We start from the raw sequence: 19,101 nt of genomic DNA on the forward strand, positions 1-19,101 counted from the left end.
CTATGTTTACTTTAGAGATTAGCACCTGCTTCGGATTCACACTTTAGTGTTAATTGGGCTAGGGGGGTATAACTCTTGCCTGGCTTCAGGAATAAAGTAGTGCCATGAACCTTGGAATTCTTAGGCCTTGTTAATTCTTATCTATGTCTGGAGAATTCCCATTTATCAGTATAGTATATTAATTTGCTGTTGGCATGGAATGTAGTCTGTAATAAGAATTTCTATCTCAGTGAGAATTCCAGTCTCTTTCTGCAGATAACTGAGCTAATGGCTAGTGCTTTATTGTTTTATTGCAGCACTTAATTAGTTACTGAATAGGTTAAGCTCCTTGCTGCTATCTGGGACCTTAGAACACTGGGAAAGGCTTTAGCTATGTTAGAATTCAATCTTAAAAGGCATTTCATTAAGGTAATACTAAATAGAGTGCACGTGAATCTATACATTAGACTAACGCTGGAAATTTGATTATTATGGGTTAGGAGAAAACGCCAAACCTCCAGGAGGGGAATTTCCATGGAACTCTTATCCTCAAGAACAGCTTCCAGGCTTTTCGCCTGTCAAACTGACCCAAACTGGAGAGCTGACTTTCGTCAGACTTCCAGGAGGAGTCCTGGGAATCCATTTCTCATGAGCAGCTTTTTGGCATTTCTGCCCACAAGCTGACTCCACCGGAGTTCTCTGGCAAATTCCCAGAATCCACATGGTGGAAAGAGAGAATCAGTTCCTACAAACTGTCCTCCAAGTGCCACACTTATACATGGCATGTGGCCAACACACACACATACACACACACATACACACACACACACAGAGTAAATAAGTAAATAAATAAATGTAAATTTAAAAATAAGTAAGTAACAGAGAGGAGAAGGGGAGAAAAATTCTGTAACTCACCCTGTATTCTCCCTTAGGCCTCCCCAGCTCTGGAGCATAACTTTTGGCAGGTGTGTCTGACAGAGCTGAAAAGGAAACAGGAGCCAGTTTAGAAGGCAGTGTACAACCTGTTTCTTATCCTTCTTTCCTCTCTTGCTTCTTTCCCACTTGCTGTGTATGTGTATGTGCATGAGTGTGAGTGTGTGTGTGTGATACCATACCAAGAGTGTAGAGGTAGAGGACAACTCTGAGATTAGGGATCAGACTCAGGTCATCTTGGTAGGGTGGTTTGAATAAGAACGACCCCCATAAGCTCCTATATTTGAATGCTTAGTCACCAGGGAGTGGCTTAGAAGTGGAAAGGATCAGAAGAATAAAGAGGTGTGGCCTTGTTGGAGGCTTTGAGGTTTCAGAAGACCATGCCAAGCCCAGAGTCTCTCTCTCTCTCTCTGCCTACAGATCAGGATGGAGTTCTCAGCTATGGTTCTGGCACCACGTATGCTGCCATACGTTCTGCCATGACAACAATGGACTAAACCTGACATTAAGCAAGCTCCCAGTTAAATGCTTTCTCTTATAATCATTGCCTTCCTCATGGTAACTTTTCACAGCAATAGAACCCTGACTAAGACACCAGCCTGTGTATACATTCCTCTACCCACTGAGCTATCTCACTGGAACTTTTTTTTTTTAACAAAACAAACAAAAACCCAATCTTCTGTCTCCTGGGGTAGCTCCAGGGCCAAAGGCAGAGCTCTGCTCTTTCCTCACTGTGGCCCCAGCAGTCATCCCTGGCAGTGGAGCCTACATGGCTTCTATCTCCTCACTTAGTACCAGACACTTTCTCCATTCACTAATGACCACCTGTCCCCATGAGTCTCCAGGCTGTATCCAAACCACTAACACCTCCCAGAGCAATCAAGAAAAGGGGCCGATGCTTACCATCAGAAAGGGACTGGAAACTCCCAGGTCTAGTTCTACCTGAGGGAAAGAACAGAGCAGAAAGAGGTCAACAGCTCAAATCAGACCACCCATGGCTGAGGACACAGGGCACATAGAGCCTTACTATGCAATATGGAGAAATAGGGGTTAAAAAGCTTTTACTTGGGGCTGGGGAGATGGCTCAGAGTTAAGAGCACTGGCTACTCTTCCAGAGGACCAGAATTTGATTCCCAGTACCCAGTTGTGAAACTCCAGTTTGAGGGGCTGCAACATCCTTTGTCTCTGTAGGCACCAGGCACACAAATAGTGCACAAACATACATGTAGGCAAAATTCTCATACACATAAATAAAATAAAAGCCTTTATTCAACTTCAGAAATCAGATATGCTAGTAAAACAGGGGTCAGAGAGAAATATTTTAAGTGTAGTAAAATATGCACAGCATACAATTTACCATTCTCGCCGGGCGTGGTGGCGCACGACTTTAATCCCAGCACTCGGGAGGCAGAGGCAGGCGGATTTCTGAGTTCGAGGCCAGCCTGGTCTACAAAGTGAGTTCCAGGACAGCCAGGGCTATACAGAAAAACCCTGTCTCGAAAAACAAACAAACAAACAAACAAAAAAAAAAAAAAAAAAAAAAAACAATTTACCATTCTCCATCACCTCTAAATGTAGACTCGGGCACCAAGTGCACTCACCGTCCACCCAGTTCCAGAACTTGCACCTTCCCTGAGACTGCTCCAGCAGGAATTCTCCATCCCCTCCACCCCAGCCCTAAGGAAACTGCTGTCCTGCCTTCTGTCTCTATGAACTGTCTACCCACCTGAATGGGGTCACACGGTATTTGTCTCGTGGTTTACTGCACCCTGTGTAATTCCCTGAAGCCCATCCCTATTATAACATGTATCTTGCATTCCCTCTTAAGATGAAGTAGCAGGGCTAGAGAGATGGCTCAGTGGTTTAGAGCACTGACTGCTCTTCCAGAGGTCCCGAGTTGAATTCCCAGCAACCACATGGTGGCTCACAACCATCTGTAATGGGATCTGATGCCTTCTTCTGGTGTGTCTGGGACAGCTACAGTGTACTCATACAAGTAAAATAAATATTAAAAAAAAAAAAAGACAAAGTAGCAGTCTACTACATGTGTATTCAATATTTTGCTTACCCTTTTAGCACACAATGGACAGACACACTGTATTAACCTTTTTGGCTTTTGAATACCACTTCTTCAAATATTAGCATAAAAGCATCTGCTCGAGTCACTGCATTCTTCTTTTTGGTAAGTACCTAACTGTGATGCTAGTTCACATGCTAATCCTTTGTTCAACTTTTTTAGAAACTGTCACACTATCTTCCACAGTGGCCGCACAATTACACATTCCCACCAGGGCCACACAAAGGTTCCTTCCCAACAGGATGGCATGAAAGGCAAGAAGGAATTTTGATCCAGGCAAATTTCTTCAGTACCTGACACACGGCTGGCAATTTCATTCATGTTCTACAAATCCAGGCTAATGTCTGGGAATTTTTCATTTCTTCAAATCTTAGTACTAAGCTGCCTGCTCAACTGAGAATTATTTTGCAGTCAATAAAAATATCAGCCTGAGACGAATGTTGTGGCGCAAGCCTTTAATCCCAGCACTTGGGAGGCAGAGGCAGGCGGATTTCTGAGTTTGAGGCCAGCCTGGTCTACAGAGTGAGTTCCAGGACAGCTAGGGCTACACAGAGAAACCCTGTCTCGAAAAACAAAACAAAAACAAAAACAAACCAACCAAACAAAAATATCAGCCTGAGCATGTTCCTGATAAAAGCAAAATAAAATAAAATAAAATAAAATAAAATAAAATCCCTGTCCCTTACCCTCCATTCTTTACCTCTAAAGAAGCTGCTGAGGGAGTAAGTAGAAGGAGGTTTGGGTAGCTGTGTGTAGAAGCTGTTTCGGCCCTTTAGCTGTTCACGTCCCTCAGGGGTTGACCCGCTATTCCCAGCAGTCTCTTTGATGGACCATGAGATACCTGCAGGGCGGCAAGAACTAAGTTAAGCCTCTTCCAAGTCAGTCTTTGACACCCAACACTCACAACTTTGAACCTGTTCAAGAAGCTCCAGTCCCCTGCCAGCAAAAATTGACAAAGGAATGAATAAATGGAAAAATTGACAAAGGAATGCATAAATGGAAGGCAATCCAAACAACCTTAAAACAGATGAAAAGATGCTCTGCCTCTCCTATTTCTTGAGCAATTATTAAAATAATTTACTTATTTATAATGTATTTTGGCAGATCATGTGTAATATCAGGGGTTTTTTCCTCTTTCTACTTCACTCTTTTGTTTGTTTTTTTGTTTTTGTTTTTGTTTTTGTTTTTTGAGGCAGGTAGCCTTGGCTGTCCTAGAACTTGCTTTGTAGACCAGGCTGCCCTCAAGCCCAAGAGATTCACCTGCTCTACCTCCCAAGTGCTGAGATTAAAGGTATGTACCATCACGCCCAATTTCTTTTTTGTTTTTAAATCATGCTACACTACCTTCTAGGAAATACTTTGAATTAAAAACACTTTAAAAATCAGATGGGCCGGGCGTGGTGGCGCATGCCTTTAATCCCAGCACTTGGGAGGCAGAGGCAGGTGGATTTCTGAGTTCAAGGCCAGCTTGGTAAGTTCCAGGACAGCCAGGGCTACACAGAGAAACCCTGTCTCGAAAAAAACAAAACAAAACAAAAAAATCAGATGGAAAAGTGGAGGGAAGAGAATTAGACAGTCTATGAAGAAATTAAATGGTATATAATTAAGAATTGATGGCTAAGTATAGTAGTTCTGCCAACCTGTTATGAGGATTTAAGTTAACAACTCCCAAGTATGAGCAGATATACATATATATAAAACTACCTGAGACTGTAACTCAGTGGTGGAACATGCATTCAATTCTTAACACACACACCTCCCCCACAAAATCCTACTGAACAAGGCTCTCCAGGGTAAGCCTAGGAACCTGTAATTTTTACCAACGCTGCATTAGTCTGAAATAGCCTTCCAAGCATTCGCTCCAGAACAGCAGATCCAGGAAGCCACATAAGCATTACTGCTGTGTGTCTCCACATGGCTCTGCCTGCTATTAACTTCCAGGCTGCATCATCTGAGAATAGCAGAACTATTTCTGACCAGCACCGAGGAGAGAGAGGTCCACCCTTCACTACTGACAGGAACCCCTCATAGGGTCTCTTCAGCTTACTTCCCACAGGTTCTCCAGTCCAGCTGACTCTCTCCAGGTCATCGTCATCGTCGTCATCCACGATGTCTCGAAGGCTATTCACTGCGCGTTTGGATTCCTTTAACTGTAGGGGGACGTGAAGCAGAACATTCTGGCAGTCCTCACTTCCCTCTTGCTCACTGGCAATCAAGAAGGCTGACCAAGTGGGTCTCAGTGACTGCCAGTGACTCTCTGGAGCCCTAATCCTGACTAGAAATCACACTCCACTGCACACACCACTGCTGTCCAGTTCAAGGTTCAAAGCCACTCGTGAATTCTATCATCTTCTAACTATGACTTGTTTGCAAATCTGAGTGAATTTTATTCACGTCTCCAAAAATGACTATTCCCAAACTGGTCAGTTTTCAAGACCAAGTTATCACAGTGCATGGTGTGTCCTTACAGTTCCAGCTGCTAGGGACAAAAGCAGGAAAACGGCTTGAATTCAAGAACCTGTGACCAGTCAAATAACACACAAGGGTCCATCTCAAAAATGACAATAAGGCTGGGCAGTGGTGGCACATGCCTTTAATCCCTTCACTTGAGAGGCAAAGGCAGGCAGATCTCTGAGTTCGAGGCCAGCCTGGTCTACAAAGTGAGTTCCAGGACAGTCAGGGCTACACAGAAACCAAAACCAAAACCAAAACCAAAAAAAAAAAAAAAAAAAGACAATGATATAAACTAGGTATGGTAGTTCATGCCTATAATCTCAGCACTCATGAGATAGAGGCAGCTATAATAAAAGAAAAAAATTTTAGGGAAAAAATCCTGGGGATGGTGGACCCAGCAGCACATTCTTAAGTACTCAAGATACAAAGGCTGGCAGATCTCTGTGAGTTTAAGGCTACACAGGGCTACATGGTGAGATCCTGTGAAAGAAAGATGGAGAGAAAAATAGGGGAGAAAAATGAAAAAACAAGACAAAACAGGAACCTACAGGTTGGCTCAGCAGGTGTCTTAGTCAGTGTTTCAATAGCTATGATGAAAGACCATGACCAGAAAACAAGTTGGGAAGGAGAGGGGAAGGGCTTATTTGATTTACACTTCTACATTGCTGTTCATCACCAAGGAAAGTCAGGACAGGAACTCAAGCAAGGCTGAAACCTGAAGGCAGGAGCTGATGCAGAGGACACAAAGGAGTGCTGCTTACTGGCTTGTTCAGCCTGCTTTCTTATAGAACCCAGGACCACCAATCCAAGGATGGTCCCACCCGTCATGGGCTGGGCCCTCCCCAACTATTGGAGAAATTGCTGTACAGCTGGATCTCATGGAGGTGTTTCCTCAGCCTCAGCTGAGAAGACATTTGCCACCAAGGAGCTCAATCCTCATGACTCTCACAGTGAAGGAGAAAACTGACTTCTGCAAACGTTCTTTGGCCTTCACATACAAGCAATGGCACACGTTCACCTCACACATAAATAAATACAACAAAAATTCCTTAAAAGTAAGGGCTGCAGAGATGGCTCAGGTTAGGAGTACCAACTGCTCTTCCAGAGGTCCTGAGTTCAATTCCCAGTAACCACATGGTGGCTCACAACCATCTGTAATGGGGTCCGATGTCCTCTTCTGGTGTGTTTGAAGAGAACAATGGTGTATTCATAAACATAAAATAAGTAAAGTCTTTTTAAAAAGTAAAGTAAAAGAAAAAGTAAAAAAGGAGGCAGAGGCAGGAATATCAAAAGTTCAAGGTCTTCATACGCTATCAATTTTGAGGCTAGTCTTGGCTACATGAGACCCTGTCTCAACAACATCAAAAAAGGTAAATAGTACTAACAACAGTGATAAATTATACCACATGAATAAAATATTTTGTCTTTTTCTTTTTAAAGTAAAAGTAAGGATAAAGTTAGTTTTTAAGGGTTTCTTTTCAATGAAGGTTGCTATAGTTTGTATCTATTTCTCATTTTAATTTATTATCATGTATGCATGCGTGTATCATGTGGATGTACAAGTGTGCACACGAGGTGAGGTCACAGATAGTGCTGGCTAGTTTTAAGTCAATTTGACGCAAGCTAGAGGTGCTTGGGAAAAGGAAACCTTAATTGAGAAAATGTCCTCACCACACTGGCCTGTGGGCAGCACTACCCCTCTGAGCTGGTGGTCCTGGGTGCTATAAGAAAGCAGGATGAGCAAGCCAGGAAGCAGCACGTCTCTGCTTCAGTTTCTGCTTCTAGGTGCCTGCCCTGACTTCCCTCAGTGATGGAATGTAACCAGAGAGTCGTAAGATGAAATAAACCACTTCCTCCCCAAATCCCTGTTGGTCATTGCATTTGTCTCAGCAACAGAAACCTAAGTAAGCAAGACAACTTTCTGGTGTCTGTTCAGGAGACTAAATCCAGATCCCCAGGATCATGGCAAGGACCTTTGTTGGTGAGCCATTTCACAGGCCACTGTACAGTTTGGATTTGGAATGTCCCCCACAGGGCTGTATGTTTAAAATTCAGGCTTTAGGGTAGCCCTGTATGGAGGCAGTAGAACCTGTGAAGTGGAGCCCAGTAAGAGCTTCTTGGGCCATGGGAAGGGTGTTTTTAAAGGAGACTGTGGGACCCTGCCATGTCCTACTCCTCTTTGCTTTCTGGCCACACGGTAAGCTGTTTTGTTCTATCATGTGAATGCACCATGAAGTGCTATTTATCCCAGGTCCAAAACAACAGGGCTAATCAACCACAATCTAGAACCTTAAAAACAGAGCCAAAAGAGGGAGTGAGTGGGTTGGGGAGCAGGGCGGGGGGAGGTGGGGGGAGGGACTTTAGGAGAAGAAACTAGGAAAGGGTTAGCATTTGAAATGTAAATGAAGGAAATATCTAATAAATAAATACATACATACATAAAAAACAAACAAACAAACAGAGCCAAAGTAAGGCTTTTCTCTGGATCAGTTGATTGCCTTGGGTATTTCATATAATGATAAAAATCTGACTGATGCACAGGCTTTTCTGAAGATCTGACCTAACATTACGAGCCTACTGGAGATGAGAAGAAACTTTTTGAGACGCATCCAAGAGTATGGTATGACCCTTACTTAGCACTTGTGGAAACCTACCTGTGAGAGCTCATCGTCTTCATCATCAAAAGTGAAAGCCTTGAACTTGGAGCTGTTCCAATATTCCTCCTCATCACCTTTTGTCCGGTTCATCTGGAGGGAAAGGAAGACAGGTGCAGTCTCTCAAAAAAGTGTTCCACTACAAACAGCACCCAGAAATAAGGGACACAGAAAGGAATCTGTAAAGTACCTGCCATGCCTTAGTCAGATCCTTGGGTTTCCAGCTCATGAGATCATGGTAGATATTCCAATTAGCCACAAACATTCATTCCTAGAACCTCTACTGTATTCAAGTACTCAGATGTTTTAGTAACTATGAAAAGGGCAAGTCATAGTCTCCCTCCTGAAGGACCTCGTTAGAACTAGGGTACCCAAACAAAGGGGACACTATACGAGAGGCAAATGTTGTAAGGGTTCATCATAATTTTGCTGAACACACAAAAATCACCCAACACTCACCCCAAACAGAATAAGCAAATTCATGTATTAACATATATTTAGTGAGTGCCACCTCTGAGTTGTGCTTCTAAGCTCTGGGAACACTACAGCTGACTACAGCCAACAAATGTCCCTCTCTTCCAGTATGTTCTTTAAGTGCCTGACATAAATGAAAGGAAAGCAATTAAAAGCAGAATTATCTTGTCTGTATCATCAACTCATGATCATTTTATGAATCACTTGGCTAATTATGGGGCCAACTTCTGAGATCATGACCAAGAAAATATATATTAGCTAAAAGATCCCACATTATTCTCATGACTGCTCCAAAGTTAGGTATTGTTCTGCAAAACAAAACAAGTTTTTCAAACTAAACTGTGTAAGAGTAAAAACTGTAGTTTAACCCAATAAGTACCAAGATTTCCACAGGACCTGGCCACTTACAGGGCCTTGAAGTCAAAAGGTAAATGGCTCATTTCTAAGCCTTGGAGAAATACAATCATGCCTTACTGGCTAATAATAATGAAGAATAAATAGTGTTAGAAAGCCTAACAAAGTGCTTGGCAGAAAATAAACATGTAAGGTTACATCCCATTAGTATTTGATATAGCAGTTAGTCTGCCACTAGATAATATATGCAAAGTGTTTACCTAATGCTTAATGCTACCTTAGATAAAACAAGATAATTTTATTTTCTGCAGTTCTGGGAACTGAGTTTCGGGCCTCCCACGTTTTAGGCAAGCACTCTACCACTGAACAATATTCCCAGCCTCCAAAAATTTTGTAAAAAAGCAATCTTAAATATTAAAAGAAATTCTAAACCAGGCCACAAATCATGAAGATGTGTACAGAGCATAAACATGTCTCTAACATGTGTGCAAATTCATAAATAACTGTCATTCATTTGTTATTCACAACAATCCTGAAAGGTAAGCCTGGGAGATTCCCACCGACCAGGGGAACAAAGCTCAGAAGTAGTAAACATCACAACTTTACTAAATCACTTCTACTCCAAACTACAATCCAGGGTTTCTGGATCCTAGACTCTTTCTTTTCTTTTTTCACTTTTGGGAAAACTAGACAGATCTTTACATTGGTAACTAGAAATTGGTAGAGAATATGTCTAACAAACTTAGTACTTCAGGAAGAATTCCTTTTTTTGTTTTTGTTTTTTTTTGTTTTTGTTTTTTTCGAGACAGGGTTTCTCTGTGTAGCCCTGGCTGTCCTGGAACTCACTTTGTAGACCAGGCTGGCCTCGAACTCAGAAATCCGCCTGCCTCTGCCTCCCGAGTGCTGGGATTAAAGGCGTGCGCCACCACGCCCGGCTTCAGGAAGAATTCTTAAGACTCTTTTACAGCAGTGGACACATTGTATTTCTAGTGACAAAAGAGACTGTGATTTACGTGGTAAGTAAAATGGTAACAATTTATAACTCTAAGAATACTCAAAGAAAAGGGGGCTTCAACGTGATTTAAAATGCTTCCGAGAGTTGATCTTATCGTCACCTGTACACTGACAGTCTGACATGGATAGGGGGACAGATGCGAGAGGACGGGAACACGACGTAGGGAAAACAGGACCCGTTTAAAAAACAAAACAAAACAAAACCAAAAACCAAAACCCTACAACCAAGAGGTTCCTTGCCTCAGGGCACTGTAGAAACCATCTACTGGGAGTTAAGCTAGGTTTTTAAGGCGATGTTTGAGAACAAAGACCTGAGAGACTGGATTACAGGAGCAACGTCCAGGAAGCCACGCATCTACCGCAAACACCAGAGCCTAGAGGGTGCCTGAGAAGACATGCTCAGAACCAAATGTTGAGTAAGCTGCTTTGAGGCTTGCTGGAAGGCCCCATCTCGGAGCTCCCAAGAGTGGTCCCGACAGAAGAAGGTCGGAAATGAGAGTGTAGGGATGCCTCAGAAAAGTCAGGGAAAGAAAAGGGTGCGGAGATGGTGGGTTCAACTAGACACGCGGCCTAGACAGGGGCTTGGGACACCCTCACCTCTTCCACACCGAGCGCTCCTTCTCAGGACAGCGCCAGGCTCAGCCGCCGGACCAGCCTTTCTAAACAGGCTGTGAGGCATAGAGAAGAGCCGAAGAGGATAGCCGAGAAGAGTCTGAAGAAGGTGAAAGGAATACCCGCAAAGCATCCTGGAAGTTGTAGTTCCATGACCTCTATCATTCTTGCGTCCTCCCCGCGGGCCGCGAGGCTTCTGGACTACCATTCCCAGAAACACTAGCGCATAGTGCTAGGTCATTTCCTTTACTTTCAGCATGACCTTCCGCAGTTATCGGAAGGGTTGGTTTAAAGACTACAACTCCCATCAGGCTCAGCAAGGTCGGTTTAGGGCCCAAGGAGACAATGAGAGGAATATTTTGTGTCCTAGCCGGTGGGGATTAGGAGCTTGGGGGCCTAGATTTAAGAGCTTTTAAGATAAACTGAGAGAGCTCGAAGGAACGCCAGAAGTTACGGAACCTACGGCTCGGCGAGCTGGAACGGAAGTACCCGGTAAGAGCGAGGAGGAGCCGGAAGTTAAGACTGGGAGGGGGTTGGGGTGGAGGGAAAAGCAAGCCAGGAGGTGCTGTGCTGCTTCTAGTAGTTTCCAGGCGCTGCCAGGCGGCTGGGACCGAGCGGTCCTCAGGCTGTGGCTGCGGCTGCTTGGGAGCTGGTAGCGGTGCGATAAGTGAGCTGATGGCCAAGTGGGGTGAGGGAGATCCACGCTGGATCGTGGAGGAGCGGGCGGACGCCACCAACGTCAACAACTGGCACTGGTATGGGCCAGCAAGACAGGCCGCAGGAGCACTGTTAACAGGCTAGGGGTTGGAGGTGCCTGGGACCTTGGCGTGTACGGGACCCAAGTAACCCTGGTCTGGGATTGGGCGTGAGTCCTTTCTGTAGCAGGGATCCCCTCCATCCCTCGCCACCATCACAGTCTTAGGGGCGATGGGTTCGACATGGACTGCTGAGTCCCCAAGGAGGAATTTCAGAACGAGAACAGAGTGCCCTAGTTGCTGCATCCAGCCTGAGTCGGGTGATACTTCCTACACGTGGCCGCAGGCGTCCTTGAGATCCAGACCCCTGCCGATTGTGTTGGGAGTCTGCTGGGGAAGTCTAGAGCTCCAGGCGTCGTTGTTGGTTTGCGGGTTACAGTGAAAGCAAGAGTCATAGGGGACTACTGTCTCAGTCCAGCGGGAGAAGCTTTGGAACGTGATCTGCAGGGCACTTGGAGCTTCGGGATGCTGAACGCAATGCAGTCTCTTACCCGGAACTGTTAAGTTCTGTTGTAACAACTCCAGGTTGCCCGGCAGTCATGATTTTACAGCCTAACCGGTCTTGGAAGCTACCTCGTCTCTCTGAAATCTTCTGGAAACAATGTTATTTGGAGTGCCAGTGAACTTTACAGACATTGTATTTTTTTCCCTCAGTTATAGCCCTTTGATTTTTAAATAGCTGTACTAGAAGTGCTAAGAATTGATTTTTACCGTCTCTTTTTTCCCCCCTCAACCTGTCTCTTTTTAACACTCTACTTGACGTAATTTTTCTTGTGGACTTTGTGACACTGTCTAGAGGATGTAGGATGTGTAGGGCAGAGTTTGAACACTGAACGGGACACAGCCCTGTTAATGAGGCTAGCATTATTGTTGATTTTTTGTTTTGTTTTGTGTTTTAAACTGAAGTTCTTAGCAAAAATGCTTGCTTGTCTTTGCTCTCCTGACTTAAGCAGTATGGTCACATCTTTCTTCTTGGCCAAATGGGGGCGCCATTTTAACGGTCAAGGCTCATTGTGCTGAGACTGGAAAGTATTAACTTGGTTTGCACAGCACCTCTTTGTTGACAACTCGCCACCCCTTTGGATTCCTAAAAGTAGCATGTTTGTGGACATTCTAGGGTAGAATTGAGAGAGGGTTGGGTTGTTTTCTGCCTCCTTTAACCTTGCAGTCACCTGCCAGCCCTTAGCTCTGCTTCCTTCTTGCAGGACAGAGAGAGATGCTTCAAATTGGTCCACAGAGAAACTGAAAACCCTGTTCCTGGCCGTTCGAGTAGAAAATGAAGAGGGCAAGTGCGAGGTGACCGAAGTGAACAAGCTTGATGGGGAGGCATCCATCAACAACAGGAAAGGCAAACTTATCTTCTTCTATGAGTGGACCATCAAACTGAACTGGACAGGTAAGGCCTGCCAGGCTGCCAGGGAAGAGGTTATAGCCCCGTTGCCATGGCTCTGATCCTTGCTGGAGAGGTTCTGAGCACTGACAAACTCTTGAAGAGAGAAGACGGTGTTGCTTTGAAGGCAAGTGGCATTGGGCACTCACGACTGGGGGACGCCAGATGAATTTATCTGCTTGATCTCGTCAGTTCCATCATTTGTCTAATGAATGAATGATTTTTCAAAGGGGGGGCAGGGTTCTTTTAGCTTCAATCACTTTCTAATTCCAGTGCAAATCTTACATCACTGTACTATCTTAGCTAATTATACATATGATTTGGGGCTGTTTTGCCATCTTACAATTTAATGTCCCTTCTGTAATACCCCTAGGGGGAAGAATTGGGCCGAATGGAATATTTCCCAAATGAGTAGTAAAGATGAAAGTAGATAGATCTGTCTATAATTTTTGCTTTTTCAGCGTATATCTGAAGTATTGTTGCCTGGAAGGAACTATATATATCTTGTCTAGTCTCCTTTTTATATAATACACTGAAAAACTGAGGCGTACAGACACACAGTGAGTTTGTCATAGTTAAGATGTACCCTGAAACTTAGTCCACTATGCAACAGTCACTCAATTTAGAAAGAAAAAAAAAAAAAACCCACAGGGTTGATAGGATAGAATTGATCAGGTACCCATTAGATATTGTTAACACATGCCTATAGTCCCACCACTTGGGAAACTGAAGATAGGAAAATGGCGGTGAACTCTAGGGGGAGAGGGAGAGAAGTCCTCCATCCAAAAACGTCTTTAAAGTAAAGAAATAGGGGAGCAGAGATTGGAGTTCAGTTCCCAGCACCCATTTATAACTCCAACGTGAGAAGGGTCTGACCTCTGAGGGCACTTGCATATGTGTGTCCTCCCAACCTCCACACACATGCACATGTAATTAAAATGAAATCTAGAAACTAAAGCTTGATACCAGAGTTTTATACATGTGCTGAGTATGAAATACATTCATACTGTAATCACGATGGTGGGTTGTTTTTTCCTGAAAGAAGCTTGAAGTGTTGTGTTTTGGGCGTCAGGGGTTGTAGTTTGAGGGCCCTTGTGAGATCACAGAAGGGGTCCATCTAAGGCAGGAGGATCAGCACATACCGATGGCACCTTACCTGACAGATGGCAGAGATAGGACAGTGACAGATGCCACATAGTTTTGTGTGTTCACATCTTACTTATGAACTCACACAGAAGCAAATGCAAAGTGGCCACAATCAAATTCTCCATCACAGGTGTTCTTACAACCAATGCTAGTGGCTACCCAGACAGGCTCGGGGACCTGAGCTACTGCCAGTGCCATGCTAGAATAAGTCATAATATCTCTCTCCACTGTGGGGTGAGGAAAGACATTAGGGGTGCCGGTGATTGCTCCTGGCACATGGCATTCCCAGAGTGGAGGGTCACAAGAAGCCTGAGTAGGACACTGCTCTAGCAGGACCTTTCCTGCAAAGGAGGTGGCTAATGAAATTGCATTGCTTTTGACAGGTACCTCTAAGTCAGGAGTGCAGTACAAAGGACATGTGGAAATCCCCAATTTGTCTGATGAAAATAGCGTGGATGAAGTGGAGGTTTGTGTTTGCCGAGTCCTCGCTCACTGCCTGTTGTCCCAGATGAGACACGTGATTCAGTCCCCACATAGTACAGGCTCAGGCTGAGGATGCAAAAAAGCAGTCTACGGGTACATTCCTAGCTTTGTGGTGCCACTGGAAACGTCCAGAGCAACTTGTATGTATTCAGCAGCTCTGCTTTAGCTAAGGAAATGGGTTCTAATATCAGCCATCTCTGCCGTGGCAGAGGAGTTGAGAAGGAACATTGTTGGGATTGTGCGGCTAGCCAGTTAGCTGTACGCTTTTCCTTTGCAGCTCGCCGCAGTCTCTTGATTGCTCTGCCCCCACACTCATGATGGCGCCCCTAAATCATTATCACCTGTGTTTGATCTCTCACTCAGATTAGTGTGAGCCTTGCCAAAGATGAGCCTGACACAAATCTCGTGGCCTTAATGAAGGAAGACGGGGTGAAACTTCTGAGAGAAGCAGTGGGAATTTACATCAGCACCCTCAAGACAGGTACTCTTTTAGAACTCTGTGCCTGAAGGGGACGTCCATTTTCCACTGCCAGACCCTGCCTGAGGGCCTGCTGCCCTCCCCTAGCAGACGCATAGTGATCCGGGAGGCGGTGGTTATTTAATTTTGAAGTTATTCTAAAGGCTCTGAGTTGGAGAAAGATCTTGAGCAAGGTTGTCTGATAGTGTTGGCTGTTAACCTCTTGAAATATAGCCAACCAAAGTGAGATGTGCTGTGAGTGTGAGTACAAGGTGGGCTTGAGGCAGCACCCAAAGAAGCCAGTGTAAAAACACCTCATAATCTGTTAAAGGTTAATAGCCATTGAAATGATAGCTATGTTAGAGTAACTTTAGATAGTGTTAGGGTAAACATGCTAATAAAACTTCACCTACATTAACTCTTAACATGGCTACTAGAAATCTTAAATTGCTTTTGAGACTCAGATCAAACAAGTTTTGCTCTAGAGACTATTTGAGGACAATCCCAGATTGTCACTGGTCCTCCTCTTCCGGGAAGTTGAGATGATTATAACCGAAGGGGTGAGCCTGGATGTCTTGGGGAGTCCGTTGCAGCCACATCCTTCTACTCTTAGTGTTGAAGTTTGCATCCTGACCACCTTGAAGTTGATCATTTTTAATGTGAGCCGGGACTCGGGGTTGTGACTAGTGAATCTTGTAGAAACGAAGTTGTAATGCTTTCACCTTTATCGGTGTTTACACATTTTAAAGGTCATGCTGCTGTGTTCCATAGATGTCAGGCATCCACCAAAGGTAGAGATAACAGAATGCAGGCTTTTCCTTAATGCTGGCTTACAGCAGCTGAACAACTTATGTGCTATGTATGTGGGCTGCTATGAAACTAACGGGGGTTTTGTCTTTTTAGAGTTTACTCAGGGCATGATCTTGCCCACAGTGAATGGAGAGTCAGTAGATCCAGTGGGCCAGCCAGCACTAAAGACTGAGACTTGCAAGGTAAGCAGTGATGGGGTGGGGCAGGGGCGGGGCAGGCCACCTGCAGAGGGAGATGGATGGCCGCCTTCATATGCAACATCTGCTTTTCTGTGTCCCTGACTCCAAACCCAGAGTTTGGAGCCTGTTCGTGTGATTTGTTTTTGTTTTTGTTTTTTAGTTTTCTGTCAGTGTTTTAGTATAGTATAGTTTTATGCTTGCATATTTATGTACTATATGTTCACATAGTTCTGTTTCAAGTGCCCTTGAAAGCCAGAAGAGGGTGTTCAATCTCCTGGAACTGGCGTTGCAGGCAGTCGTGAGCTCTCTAGTCTGGGTATCAGAGCTAACTCCTTTGCAATAGCAGCAAGTGTTCTTAACCACTGAGCCACAGTCATCTCTCCCATCCCCTATCCTGTTCTTTATTGGTTGGTAGTAGACCCCCCTCAGAGCACAGAGAAGCCATTGGGGACATGGAAGTGGGACTTTAGATTGGACTGAATGCCAGTTGGCTGCTCTCAGCTTCCTTTCTAGCTGGAGTGTCAACATTCATACTTGGATATTAAGGATCTCACTTGAATTGTTGACTTTACCCACCAGGAAACAGATTCTTCTCACTCGCTTTGTGGCGCAAGCACCTGTTTTATCTAGCTAGCTCTTGGTGGTTCTGGCTGAGTTCTTGGTTTAGAACCCTGGCATCCTTTTGTCAACAGTGGAGAACACTGGAGCGCTGCTTCCAGCTTGCTTGCTTTTTCTCCTTTCCCCCAGATTTCCCTTCTTCTTTCTCTTCTTTCCTTTTCTATTTTTGTCTTTCTGTCCTTTATTTCTCTCTTTCCTTTCTTCTTCTGGGGGTGAATCTTGGGCCTTGTGTATGGGGGCAGCTCTCCCACTGCTGAGAGATCCCCTCAGCTCCCCTATCCCGTCACTTCAGGCAGGTCCTGGTTGAGAGTGACACTGAGATCTCTGAGATGCAGAAACACTGCCTGTCCTTTGGTGGCTTTTGCAGTGAGTGCAAGAGTGTCCTAGGAGCAAGTTCCAAGAGTGGAAGTTTACAGTAAGGAGATTTCTAGAAGAATTCTCCCATAACTGAAACATGCACAAATCTCCTTTAGCTCCATTGACTAATTAGCTTCAAAAGTTCAGTCTTTTGTGAACATGAGTGAGTTGTCCGTGCGGTTGTGTTGATTGACATTTTGCCTACCCTTTTACAGGCTAAGTCTGCTCCTTCAAAAAGCCAGGCCAAACCTGTTGGTGTCAAAATCCCCACTTGTAAGATCACCCTTAAAGAAACCTTCCTGACCTCCCCAGAGGAGCTCTATAGAGTGTTTACCACGCAGGAGGTGAGTGAGCTTGCTGTCAGCCTGGCATGCAGGGCTGTGCTGATGGATGGAACGGCAAGGCCTCCTGACACCAGCGGGGGTGGGGGTGGGCGTGGTGGGGTGCTCATGAGGGAGTACATGACCACACACACTTTGGTGTAATGGGAGCCACTGCATTCTTATTAGAGGTGTAGCTCAGTGATACAGCACTTATGCACAAGGCCCCAAGGTGAATCTCTAGCACCAAAGAGAAGGGGAAATATAAACCATCATGGGTTCAAAATGGTGCTGAGCTCCTAGCCCAGGCTGCAGAGGACCAGAACAGGGAGACTGAAACCCCCTCACTGGGCACAGTCAATCTTCAGGAAGAGTTGGGGCATGCAGGCTGGTTGTGTCCAGGTGTCCATTAAGAGCCATATGTCTGTGCCTTCTGTTTCTGTGCAGCTGGTCCAGGCCTTTACCCATGCTCCCGCTGCCTTGGAAGCCGACAGAGGTGGCAAGTTTCACATGGTTGATGGTAATGTCACCGGGGAGTTTACTGACCTGGTGAGTAAACCTCCTCCCAGGTTGTCGCCTCCATTGCTTAGCTTAGTGATGTTTCTCTAGGTCATGGGTAAAACTTAATACCTCTGGGATACTTTGGAAAACAGTGCTAGGATTTGAATTTTCTGGCAAATTTCACACAATCACAAATAGCAAAGCAGGTAGCTCAGCTGGCTGGGGTTGAGCACACCGTGGGGCCTCAGCAGACTGAACTCTATGTTCCAGGTCCCCGAGAAACACATTGCTATGAAGTGGAGGTTTAAGTCATGGCCAGAGGGTAAGTAACGCTTGCCACCATTGCATACCCCAGCCCTGTTGTCCCCTGGCGTCCGGCTGTCCAGAACCTGCATCTGACACTCCCTCCCATAGGGCACTTTGCCACCATCACCTTGACCTTCATTGACAAGAATGGAGAGACAGAGCTGTGCATGGAAGGCCGTGGCATCCCTGCTCCTGAGGAAGAGCGGACGCGGCAAGGCTGGCAGCGGTACTACTTTGAGGGCATCAAACAGACCTTTGGCTATGGTGCACGCTTGTTTTAGGGCCAGCAACAGGGGTTCTGGCCCTGTTGAAACTAGTCCAGCCCTCTCGCAATGGCTTGTGACTCACAGGATTGCACCATCCCCACTGCTAACTTGGGGCTGGGGTCTCCCTTTCACAGATACCTTGGGTTTGTGCATGTTTTCTGCTGGGTGGGATCTGAGGGTGATTTCTCTTTTACCTGTACATATGCTAAGTAAACAGAATTTTAAAGGCATGCATTTCTTACAATCTATGTTGACCGGCAGCCTTGTGTTCCTTGAAGGTTTTGCATTTAAACAGATACAAGGGGTTTGAAAGCTTCATCTGGCCGAGTGTAGGTGATTCAGTCTGTGCTGTACTCCTGTGATCCCACACTTAGACGGCGGAAGCAGGAGCTTCCGAGTAGGGGCCATCCCTGGCTACCTAGGAGGTTCAGAGCTAGCTTGGGCTACAAGACCTCTCTCAAAAAAACAAGGCTAGAGAAATGACTCAGTGGTTAAGTTGGATTTAATTCCCAGCACCCACATGGCAGCTCACAACCATCCAGTTCCAGGGGATCTAATGCCCTCTGGCCTCTGCATGTGGTCTCCATCGGCAAAACATTCATGCACATAAACACAATGACCAAGTGTGGCTGTTGCTGGCATCAGGGTTCTTGAGCTGGTTTATTTTCACATGGCTGCCTCTTACTCCATGAGAAGGCTGGCCCTCTCTGGAGTAGATACATCCCTAAGAAGTACAGGGAGTAGGCACCAAGCTGGTAGAAGTGGGTTCTGGACTCTGCCCCCTCTGCTAAGAGGTGAGTGACCACAGTACAGGCTGTGTGCACATGAAGATGACCGGTGGTGGCTCTGTAGAGAGCTATTCCTGTGTCTCGAACACCAGGCTCATCTCACAGGCTCATGAATCATGTGACGTAGCTCTGTCGTCCATCTCAAAAAACTTAAGCCTTGGGTTTTTTTTTTGT

The 19,101-nt window shown here is 45.2% G+C and overlaps 2 protein-coding genes across 2 annotated transcripts in view; one reads left to right on the top strand and one right to left on the bottom strand.

The window, feature by feature from the left end:
* Vipas39 (VPS33B interacting protein, apical-basolateral polarity regulator, spe-39 homolog) overlaps positions 1 to 10,686 on the bottom strand; it is a 29,672-nt gene extending 18,986 nt beyond the window's left edge. Inside the window, exons 1-6 of the mRNA XM_021178751.2 lie at positions 10,537 to 10,686; positions 8,098 to 8,190; positions 5,037 to 5,139; positions 3,690 to 3,830; positions 1,816 to 1,854; positions 895 to 959 (exon numbers count right to left, since the gene is read on the bottom strand). Coding sequence (XP_021034410.1) covers positions 895 to 959; positions 1,816 to 1,854; positions 3,690 to 3,830; positions 5,037 to 5,139; positions 8,098 to 8,190 — 441 coding nt within the window. The 5' untranslated portion in view covers positions 10,537 to 10,686. The remainder of the gene's footprint in view (positions 1 to 894; positions 960 to 1,815; positions 1,855 to 3,689; positions 3,831 to 5,036; positions 5,140 to 8,097; positions 8,191 to 10,536) is intronic.
* Positions 10,687 to 11,079: 393 nt separating this feature from the next.
* On the top strand, positions 11,080 to 18,369 carry Ahsa1 (activator of HSP90 ATPase activity 1). The gene is made up of 9 exons (XM_021178848.3): positions 11,080 to 11,306; positions 12,512 to 12,702; positions 14,226 to 14,308; positions 14,689 to 14,806; positions 15,686 to 15,774; positions 16,962 to 17,090; positions 17,514 to 17,615; positions 17,838 to 17,889; positions 17,982 to 18,369. Exons 1-9 carry the CDS (start codon positions 11,227 to 11,229, stop codon positions 18,152 to 18,154), a joined length of 1,017 nt encoding a protein of 338 aa, XP_021034507.1. The 5' UTR covers positions 11,080 to 11,226; the 3' UTR covers positions 18,155 to 18,369.
* The last annotated feature ends 732 nt before the right edge of the window (positions 18,370 to 19,101 follow it).

This window comes from Mus caroli, unplaced genomic scaffold (assembly GCF_978045245.1).
Source record: "Mus caroli unplaced genomic scaffold, Mus_caroli_1 scaffold_14, whole genome shotgun sequence".
In the NCBI taxonomy this organism is placed as follows: domain Eukaryota; kingdom Metazoa; phylum Chordata; class Mammalia; order Rodentia; family Muridae; genus Mus; species Mus caroli.

What these genes read in the sequence shown, in the direction of transcription:
- Ahsa1 (XM_021178848.3), top strand. Translation starts at nt 11,227, where the DNA reads ATGGCCAAGTGGGGTGAGGGAGATCCACGCTGGATCGTGGAGGAGCGG. An exon ending in AACGTCAACAACTGGCACTG is followed by an intron (nt 11,307 to 12,511) that starts GTATGGGCCAGC and finishes TCCTTCTTGCAG; the next exon opens with GACAGAGAGAGATGCTTCAA. An exon ending in GAGTGTTTACCACGCAGGAG is followed by an intron (nt 17,091 to 17,513) that starts GTGAGTGAGCTT and finishes GTTTCTGTGCAG; the next exon opens with CTGGTCCAGGCCTTTACCCA.